Below are 10822 nucleotides of genomic sequence, written 5' to 3'. Positions count from 1 at the left end.
AACCAATAAAAACAAAATAGACTACACTGATTCTAAAAAATAGATTAGAGAAGCCCATGGTGTAAAAAGAGGTTTTTACTTGTCAAAGACTGATGTTGACAAAGACTGGTGTTGACAAAGACTGGTGTTGACAATTGTGCTCAAAGCGGAGAAGTACCAAGAAGTGAAACTGTAAGTTATTGCAGAGACAATATACCGGTATATGGTCTCTGGTTATTGTATTATGGTGGAGGATAGATGATTCCAGAACAAAATATGGGAAAGATGACAGCTGAGAAAAAAATGACAGATAATTTATTGAAAGCCACAAGGGTCTGCCCAATATCAAAAATTGCCTCTCACAAGTCCAAGAGGACCGAAGCCCCACATACAAATGCTCCATGGACAAAAAGCCTCATATGATAATATATGCGAAATAGGAAAGATCAACACAGCATTTGAACACATATTTTCCTCCTTAAAACCGCCTTGAAAACGTGAATGTGTTAATTAGTCCGTTTCAAACCCAATTTCTTGAATACCCTTCTGAAGACTTACCTCTTGATTATGACCAACTCCTTCCTGAGACTATCTTGAGAAAACATGATTTGGGCCTTTCGTCTCATTGGTTATTTTTGCTGTGAGGCTTTTGTACGAGGGACATTTGTTCATGGGGCTTCGGTCCTTTGGGTATTTTGTCTGTCCACACCTTCCAAAGTCATAAAACTGGCTAGACCGAGACAGAGCAGAGGACAACGATGAAATATGAAGGGCAGCCCGGTCAGGAACTGCTTATTTACTTGATCTCAAAGATAAATATCACTTACCAATAAGGAGTGGCGCCATGATAAGTGTCGTCTGCTCACATGTATTCCGTTGTTTGTTCAGTTTGGAAGAGTCTCAGATAGACAAACATCACCAGCCGTCCGACCTCTCCAGATTACAACATTTGTATGCTGCTCTTTGACCCCGTGGGCATCGCGCCGTACTTTGACAGGATAGTGTCAATGTTGCGCGGCCGGTATGTGCACCTGCCTCGGGGAATATACCTCACACTGACGAAGCAATCATCCAGTTACTGTAGGGGTTGGACCGTTTGCACACACACGTTATTCCATTTTCACAGTCAAACAAGTCTTTTTCATATTTAGATACTTTCTCACCAACAAATTACTAGTATATTGTTTTCAACGAACCGTTCACATTGGGGTTATTTCTGGAAATAAAAGCTTCCAAACATCATGCAGCATCTCGTGTCTCACAGGCCTTATTAGCCGGGTGGTGTACATTTTATTGTGTCTTGTGTGTACGTTTACATATTTGTATACTAGGTGTCATGTAAATGAAAAAACGCTTACTTGCTTGCTTGCTTGCTTACATACTTACGGGGTCAGTAAACGTTTATTAGATTATACTTCCGTTTTACATCCCAGACACTAATATCGAGTAGTCTTGTGAGTGAGTGAGTTTAGTTGTTTGCCGCACTTAGCAATATTCCAGCTATATGGCGGCGGTCTGTAAATAATCGAGTCTGGACCAGACAATCCAGTGATCAAAAGCATGAGCATCGATCTGCGCAACTGGGAACCGATGACAACAAAGTCAGCGAGTCTGACCATCCGATCCCGTTGTTTTATTGCAAGACCAGTCAGCAAACGGGTTGTAATTAAAATGTATATGAATACTTCATCACCTTAAGATCAGACAATGGAATCCAGTTGTGCCGAAAATGAAACGGTCTGAAGAAAATGCCGATATGTTTTCTAAATAACGAACTACGGATTGCAATCCATTCTTAATGCAAAACCGTCAGGTTTGTGTTCACGGATCGTTACACACATCTGTATTGAAGTGAGGCACAGACAACAACAACTCATTATGGAAATGTTTCCAGCGTAAACTGATCGTAGCTTAGAGATCAATATGGCATTGACTGTGTGGTGGCGAAACACTTAAAACGATCTACTAGATGTTTAATCGAGATAGGATTGCGTAGTTGGTGGCCCGTTTCCAAGAACACTGATTACTCTTTCCCTGGTCATGTGACATTTACAAGCTCATGTCAAATACGTAATGTGTCACTGAGTTCTGTATGGTTTTAGAATCTGTTCTTTACGGGGAAAGTGTAGTCTCAAATGCAGTAATGTTACATCTGATCGTTGGAGGTTTGTTGGAGGTTTGTTTACACTCGTCAATGACGTTAATATGGCCAACAGCTTTGTGGCTGAGTGGGGTAGACGACTGACTTTGAGTGTTGGTGCCCCACTCTGTGAGTGCGGGTTCGAATTCCGGATTGGTCTCGAAAGTACCGAAACCTGTTCTTCACTCAGAAAGTGTAATCCCAAGTATATAACTTGTTACATTTGACCACTTTCTAAATGGCATTGCGTATCCATGGTTCTGGGGGATAAGACAATGTATCTCTTTCTTCTTATCACAGATTAGAAAGCACTTTCTTATAACGAGCATGCAGGGACCAAAGGCAAATATCAGCTTATGAACCTTTTTAATTATAACTGTAATTATAATGAAAGAAATATGGCAGTATTTTTAGAAGTTGTAAAGAAAGTCCTATGAACAGTCAACTTCTTTATTGCAATGAATATGACACATCGGTGTAGGTACTAACGCTGTCATCAAGCTAGTGATACAAAGAGTTGAAACAAGGTAATTATATAATTATTCAAAAGTGGATCGTGAGTATATATACAATTGACAAGGCTGACGTTCGTTTGATATTATAGCTGATATTTATTAATAAGCTTAGCATGTTTTACCACACCATCGAGTGTTAACGGAACTGAAGAGGTTCTGATAATCTATTTGATTACAATGGGTCTCAGAATATCCAGTCTTTTCTCCAGTAACCTCTAATCGTGTTGACTGATGTCGACCATGTCAGTGTAACAGTTTTCACAGTTCTTTAAACAAGACCCACATGTGCAATCGGGGGAAAATATTGATCGGAGGAGACATAATGTTTACCTGTCAGACGTAATAGGGTTCACGTAATGACTTATACTAAGTATACAATTAACTTGAACCGAAGTTGGGAATGAATGAATACATTATGCGTCTGCGCATTCAAAAAGAAATAATTGGATTCTTGTGAAGTGGGAGAAAGGTTCCCATGAATACTATTTGAGAAAGCCGGTATAGAGTTTGAAGGTTGATAAGGATGGACGTGTTGAGGAGCTACGCGCTTCTCTTACCTAATGTTTTCATCTTTTTCGTCTTTACGAGACATGTTTCCCCTTTGTGCAACCGACATTCATACGTAAACATCAAGGAACTTCAGGACATGGTTCCTGCGACCGAGCCACTCTGGGATGTCAAACTGCATGCATCGAGATGTGCACAGAAGTGTTACAGAAAATCCACGTGTGTCTCTTTCTTTCACAACGCTTTGAATGAATCCTGTCAAGGACACTCAAGGATTTTCTACAGTCACGAGAACCTGGTTCCCAAATCTGGCTTCAAGTACTCACTGGATAGTCTGTACGCTAACAATGCTAGTAAGTTGTTTTGTACAATGTTAAGCTGAAGGTGTTGGACACCTGGTTTGGGGATTACAACTAGTGATGTTGGCATAAAAATGTTGGTGTAGTAAATGTAGTAGATTTTAGTGTAGAATGAGCTGGTAGCCATTGATATTTCTGAATTTAGCAAACACTGAATCCATAGACACAAGTCTTCACTCACAGGCATTTGTATTAGGTAATCGGACCACTCCCATATGCATTTATAATCAAGGATCTCTCATCTTTACAAACCCCGTGTTACACATTACAATTTTAGCATAAAAACTTGAATGTGGTTTCTCTTCATACAGGTACGTAATGATGTTTCTCTTGATAAAGATTATAAATTTATCATAAATAAGAGTGTTTGATTGCAGTGATCTATTTATGAGATTTAAAGCGTTCACAAGTTGGAATGAAAATGTTTTCTTTCACCTTTTTAGAACAAAAAGTATGTTCCTAGTACTTTCAATGCCAAGACAATTCAAATATTGCAGTCACTAATTAATTTGTCATAAGATTTGAATAAGAATAAGATTTTTATGGAGAGTTGTGTTTCCACTATGCAAGAAAAAAAAGGTAAAGTCATTTGTTACACTCGCTGTCGCAAAATACAAGAATCCAGACATCAGTTTGACACACATACTTGATGTAAAGTCTGCATCCTCCCACAGCTTACACTGACTGCACAGATATCATGACTCGCTTTCCGTCTCTGAAATCCGGCATCTACAACCTGAATCCTGATGGACAAGATCAGTTCCAAGCCTACTGTATTTCCAGCATGGATACATGGACGGTAAGCACTTAGAATTGGCCGTGCAAAAATGTGTTTTTCGTTTTGAAAGGTGAACAGTTATGTTTTAAGCTCAACCTGTCTATGATATGGTGGTTTAGAAGAAACATTGACGTCAATTACTGCCTCAAGAAAGTGAAAAAGCCCACATCGCTTCTACGACGTGTATAAGTATAAATGTAGCATAAAAGACGAAGTGTAAAAGTAGCGCAAGAGTTAGTAATTGCTAAACCAGCGTTTGATATCATTCAGGGGTTGACCATTTCATATACCCACCACCTAAAGAAACGTACAGGTAAAAATATTTACAAATGTCTTTATTTCAAATGGCATGGTTTATCCGAAGCGTGTCTGTCATGCAAAATCTGAATTACAAAACACCTCACCATAAACGATAGTGGCGGTGTGGACGTCATTACCTGTCATGGTCCACGAACCTGTCTGGAAGTTCTTCAGCGCCTACTGGGGTGGTAGCGTAGCCTAGTGATTCGCTCGTCACGCCGATGACCCGGGCTCGAATACTCACATGGATACAAGCTCATTTCTGGTGCCCCACTGTGGTATTGCTATAACACTGATAAAAGTGGCGTAGCGCTAAATCCAATCAATCAATCAACGCCTACCCACACACCGAATTGACAGATGAATACGGTCACGTGGTATTCTTGTATATCATCCGTGTATCTGGCAAAGCTGCAGAGACATGTGGTGGCGGTTATCATTGTCTGACACGGGGATCGGATTCATCCTCATTATGTTCAGTTCCGGTTTACTCAAAATCTAAGTTTGGTGCTATTTGGTATTCATTTAGTAACAATTTGCAGATGTGTCGAAACCTTGGATAACAGTCATGAGGTATTGGTTAAAGGACCTAAAACCATTATCCTTGACAATCTAAAACCATTATCCTTGACAATCATTTGATACATCAGTAAATGCTATTACAGACAAAATGGACAACGTTTTAAATTTAAATAAATCTCTGCTCAATTCTCCCAATATTGAGAATCGCGAATAAATAATAACATTTGCGGGTGGCCGGTATTATGTTCATTTCTTTTATTATTTGCCAGTTACTTGACTAGAAATCGAAACGACAGATTTGTACATGTGACATTTGGGTGTCCAGACTCACACAAATATATGACATAACAGGGTGTAACAAGGGTGTAACAACGACATAATAAACTTGATATTTATTGCAACGGATAATTCAATGACGTCACATCGACATCAACAACGTCATATTGCTATAGGTGATCCAAGGGTGTAACGACGACACAATGAACTTTACATTTATTGCAAAATCCCGGGTGTAACAACGACATAAAAAGCTTGACATTTTTTGCAAGAGGTGATCCAAGGGTGTAACGACAACATGATGAGCTTGACATTTATTGCAACAGATGATCCAACAATGCCACGTCAAAATATTGAACCTGTCATTGATTGCTACGGGTGATCCACCAACATCACAACTAACGAATTTGTCATTTTTTTGCAACAGGTGATCCAAAGACGTCAGGACGGCTCCGAAAACTTCTTCAGAACATGGAATGAATACAAGGAAGGCTTTGGCGACCTGAATGGAGAGTTCTGGCTGGGTGAGTTGTCCTTGGCAGCTTCAATTAAGCGACATGAGTGTTCCACATCGGACTTCCGGGTTCACATGCAGATGGTCATAGCTGATTTTTGAGAGCGTGTTGCAATGGACTAGGAGGTTGCTCACAATATCGCTCGATGGATTGTCAGGTTCAGATAAGCTCATGGACGCCATTATGTAGTGCGGCGATCAAGAACGGACTAAACAGGGATAGACGTACTGATAAGTGTGAGGTGTGTAGGATTTACGAAATGCTGTGTGTATCTGAACTTTTGTTGAAGCCGGTTTGTGTCCGAATCTACGTACGTGTTCTCGTCAACAATAGGAATCATAATTTTTGCTTTACAAAACATTCAGTAGGGTTACGTGAATCCATTAAACGTGTATGACCAGAGGACAACATTAATCACTTCCAACAAAAAATTCCAATGTGCAGTAACATCGATTTCTGAGAGAACTGAATCGTGTCTCCCCAAAGCAGGCATTTGGTTACACATTCAACGTCTCTTGACACAACGGATTCATAGTTCAGCATCAATATTATACACCACTGGTTCTTAATCTTTGCGGTGGGGCAGGCAAGTGTTCTTCAAAGTGAGCGCATGGGTACAATGTGTGAAGCCCATTTCTGATGCAAAGATATTACTGGAATATTGCTAAATGCTGCGTAAACTGAACTCACTCGCTTCTTCTTAGTTTTTGGCAGATATGTATCCTAAAATGAGCCATACATGAACGCAAAGCATGACCATTTTGCATACCTTGTTAATTCATACATTTCGTGCGTGTTGTATAAATCAAGGTATTTTATAAATCCTTGTATAAATCAAAGTATTTTCGTGTTAACTTCAACACAACGGCGGTTGACTTCATGTACGATTCTATCCCAGGCAACGATAAAGTTTGGCGTATGGTCAAGGGACGGCACTTCGAGTTAAAAATAAGGCTCTGGGACTTTCAAGATGAAACGAGGATGGCTCACTACCAAAACTTCTCCATAGGTAGTCTGGCTGAGAACTATACACTGGAAATTTCTGGCTTCTCTGGCAACGCAGGTAAGTATCTCGCCGCACAGATGAAAATGATATTTTTAATGACTGGAGAGCATGCTTATCGTTTTCATTCGAATAAAAGTATGGTATGTTTATAAATTATATATGTAATGGCGATATAGGCTCAACACATTATGATATCAAACAGGGGCCTTCGGCGTGACTAGCGAGCACTTTATCATTAAGTGATTACCATTACTATCGACCATTTGTCCGATCGCAGCCTTGTTCATTTCAAGCGCGGTATATTTGAGCTGAGCATTCAGCAATATGTGGCGCCTTCAGCCATCACTTATGTGTTTGGCCAAGTGAGAGAAAGCACTCATAAATGTCGTTTTCGTATTTGCTGAACACACTTCTGGTATTTTCAATGTACCCCACTTACAAGCGAGTACCATTTTCGTTGCTACCCACAGGGAATGTCGAACTGTGTAAATTCATTTGGTACCATGTGTTGGTGAGATTTTTTTAACTGACGTTGCCACGTATGATGAAAATTACTGATATTTTGCGAATGCAAATCGATGGAAGGGGGACAGCCATGAATTTGTTTTTCTTGTTGTTTGTCGTTGTTGGTCTCGGCTAATTGCCTCATTGTGGTACTGCTTAACGTGATCCGACACCAGTACTTGAAACAGTTCAAAACTAACATTGAGGTGTTATTGAGATAAATACGTTGAGGGCACATGAGGTAATGTACCCTCTGTGCTTGTTTATGTACCCTTAAGCTCAGAGGACATAAACAAACATAGAGAGTACATTATAAGTAGTTTTCTCGTCATGACTGGGCAATGTGCTCATGTCCTGCGGGCTCGAGGAACTTAAACAAACCTCGAGGGCACGTACATGAGCCCATGGACCCCGCGGGACCAGTGAACAACGTATTTATCTTACCGAACACCCGAATTTTAATGTTGAACTGTTTGAAGCACTTCTGTTGAATGCGAGGCGAATCGTCATTTTGCAGACGACATAAGGTAAACAGAATTAGAGTTATCTTCCATCGATTTTCAATCTCAAAACATCGGTAATTTCCGTGCTTCATAAGCCATTCAATGTTATTCGAGACAAAGAAGTACTACCATGAAGCACCAGAAGAGTTCGGAATTTCCATTTCCATTGAAAATATTACATCACCTGTAAGCGGGGTACATTGCAAATAATGGAATAACGCTTACCCAATCAGATAGCGACATTCATGTGTGAGGTAAGATAATATAAGTTGTTCAATGGTCACGAGGGGAACATGGGTTGATGTACCCTCGACGTTTGTTTATGATCTCCGAACCCTTAGACCATAATCAAACATTGAGGATACATCAACCCGTGGGCCCCGAGGGCCTTATCTTACCGAGCACCAGGGCCCACTTGCACAAAGCAATCTTAGCGCTACAATGATTGTAACTCCCATTCTCCAACATAGGCTTAAGGTAGTTGTAGCGCTAAGATCGTTTTGTGCAAGTGGGCCCTGAAAATTACTTTTGAATCGTTTGAGCACGGGCACAAATCTTTTACAGCCATCGCAATATTTTGCAAACGACAAGATAAAACAGATTTAGAGTTATCTCCCTTCCATCTGTTTTCATTTCCATAACATCGGTAATTTCCGTACATCATACTTGAGTCAGTGTTATTCAAGATGAGGTTTTACTACCACGAAGTACTTAATGAGTTCGGCATTGCCAGCGGGGTACATAGAAATGTTACTCGTTTGTAAGTGAGCTACATTTAAAATGATAGAGGAACGCTCAGCCAATAACAAAACGACATTTATGTGTGAGGTAAGGTAACAACCCGTGTCCCCCTCGTGACATGTTTACAAATTATACTATCCCAATTGCGTAGTTCGAAGGGCATGCTATTGATCACTAGATTGCCTGGTCCAGATGTAACTGTCAAATATCCACCGTATGATTGAAAGTATGCGCTGTCTATTAAAATGCTGCAATCAGCAATCATGCAGAGTCTAGGCAAGACAATCCAGTGATCAACATAACGCACATCAATCATCACAATTAAGATACGATAACACGTGTCGACCAAGTCAGTGGTCCTTACCACCAGACCCCTGTAGTCGCCTCTCATGACAAGTATGGGTATTGAAACATTTTAATTCGGATCTTCACAGGTAAAGCGTTGTGAAATGGTTTTTGAAAGGACGTCATCGAACATAATCGAACTGCATGTCTGATAGCGCTGTAGTCAACTATTGTACCTTTTATTTACCAAACAGGCGACTCCATGGGGTTAAGTAACGGCTGCGCATTCTCCGCCAGGGATCTTGACCTTGACAAGGGTCCAGGTAGCTGTGCTCAAGCGTACAGGGGAGGCTGGTGGTATAACTCATGTCACCGAGCAAACCTGAACGGAGAATACAACAGTACAAAACTTGCTGTTGGCATCGTCTGGTACAACTGGCACGGCCATACATACTCTCTGAAAAGAACGGACATGCGAATACGACCCTGCTGTTGAGGTATATTGCACAACAGACATTCGAGATCATCCGGTTGGTTCTGGAAAAGAAATTTCATCAGGATAACGCCAGTTATTGTGTGTCCATTTCCCGACTATTAAGTATGCGTTCAGCTGTCGTGTATTTACATTTCATATACTATGCATAGCTGTGACTCGTGATATCTGTTGCCATGGCAACCAGTAAAGGTGACATAAGATCGTATGTATACACATGCGCATTAATTAAGCACCACCTATTTTCATGCTATAAGAATGTGTTTAACACAACACACTGGTCATTCGTGATATGGAAACCAAACACATGGTTATAATTTCGTTAACTCAACCATCTAAAGTGTCAATCCATCAATTACCAACACTGCTGCTACGTTTGGCTGTAATTTATTGACGGTCATATGGGGTCACTGCAAACGTTATCAATAATCATGTCCAAAACTATGGTCACACAGACAATGTCTGTGGTCCAACGTACACAAAGTTCTCAAAAAACGTTTACTGTTCAATCCTAAGCCAACACTAATGGTGACATCAGTACTTGGTGTATCCTGCCCTCGCATGGATAACTGCTGCAACCCTCCTCCTCATGCAGGAAATCAAACGCCGAATGCGCATCCTCTGCCATTCCCCGTGAAGAGCCTGGACTAATTCCTGTAGTTTTGAACAAGTGGATCGCTTACTAGAACTTGACGCCCCAGATGGTCCCATAAATTCTCAGTGGGGTTGAGACCAGGGCTTCTCGCAGGCCAAGGCAATCTGTCATCTGAGTTGTTCTGCAAGTATGCGATAACAGCTCTGGAACGATGGGGCCAAGCATTATCGTCCATAACTACTGGCCGTCTGGCGAGGGGGTGGTTATCAAAATGCGGAACAACAGCAGCTTCCAGTTGGTATCTATTGAGTGTCCCTTGAATGGTGATAAGATTCAGCTTACAGTCACAGGAGATACACCCCCACACCATTGCAGAGTCACCGCCAAAGGTGTTCAGCTGCATGGATCATGCGCTGTTTATAAGCCTCATTACTCCTCCAAACTCGCCAACGGCCATAAGTAAAGGCAGAAAACGGCTTCCATCGGAACAATGGATCCTGCGCCATGTCCTCAGATTTTGGTTTTGCCGTTGATTATACTACGCCAAACGTTGATCCTTGAGTCTATCAGTGAGTAAGGGACGTCTCATTAACGACGTGCGGACCTGAGCCTCCCGCGGATGGTGCTGGTTAACAGACGAACACCCACTCTCCATTGTTCTCTGAGATTTTTGGCATTGGTCATGGGCCTGTGTCTCATTAGGCGAACATGGGCACAGTCACCGGCCTTCCTGATCGCGGACGATCCTTGACGTAACCAGTGGCCCCATGTTTCCTTACAAGGCGCCTAATGACAGTGTGATTG

General features: G+C 41.2%; 1 protein-coding gene across 1 annotated transcript; it reads left to right on the top strand.

Moving 5' to 3' along the window:
• The first annotated feature begins 3157 nt into the window (after positions 1 to 3157).
• On the top strand, positions 3158 to 9426 carry LOC137268599 (fibrinogen-like protein 1). Its single transcript, XM_067803170.1, has 5 exons — positions 3158 to 3494; positions 4175 to 4299; positions 5804 to 5900; positions 6790 to 6954; positions 9185 to 9426. Exons 1-5 carry the CDS (start codon positions 3158 to 3160, stop codon positions 9424 to 9426), a joined length of 966 nt encoding a protein of 321 aa, XP_067659271.1.
• The last annotated feature ends 1396 nt before the right edge of the window (positions 9427 to 10822 follow it).

This window comes from Haliotis asinina, chromosome 16 (genome assembly GCF_037392515.1).
Source record: "Haliotis asinina isolate JCU_RB_2024 chromosome 16, JCU_Hal_asi_v2, whole genome shotgun sequence".
NCBI classification, from domain to species: domain Eukaryota; kingdom Metazoa; phylum Mollusca; class Gastropoda; order Lepetellida; family Haliotidae; genus Haliotis; species Haliotis asinina.
The sequence above is the reverse complement of the archived record's forward strand: the minus strand, read 5'-3'. Positions and strand labels throughout refer to the sequence as shown.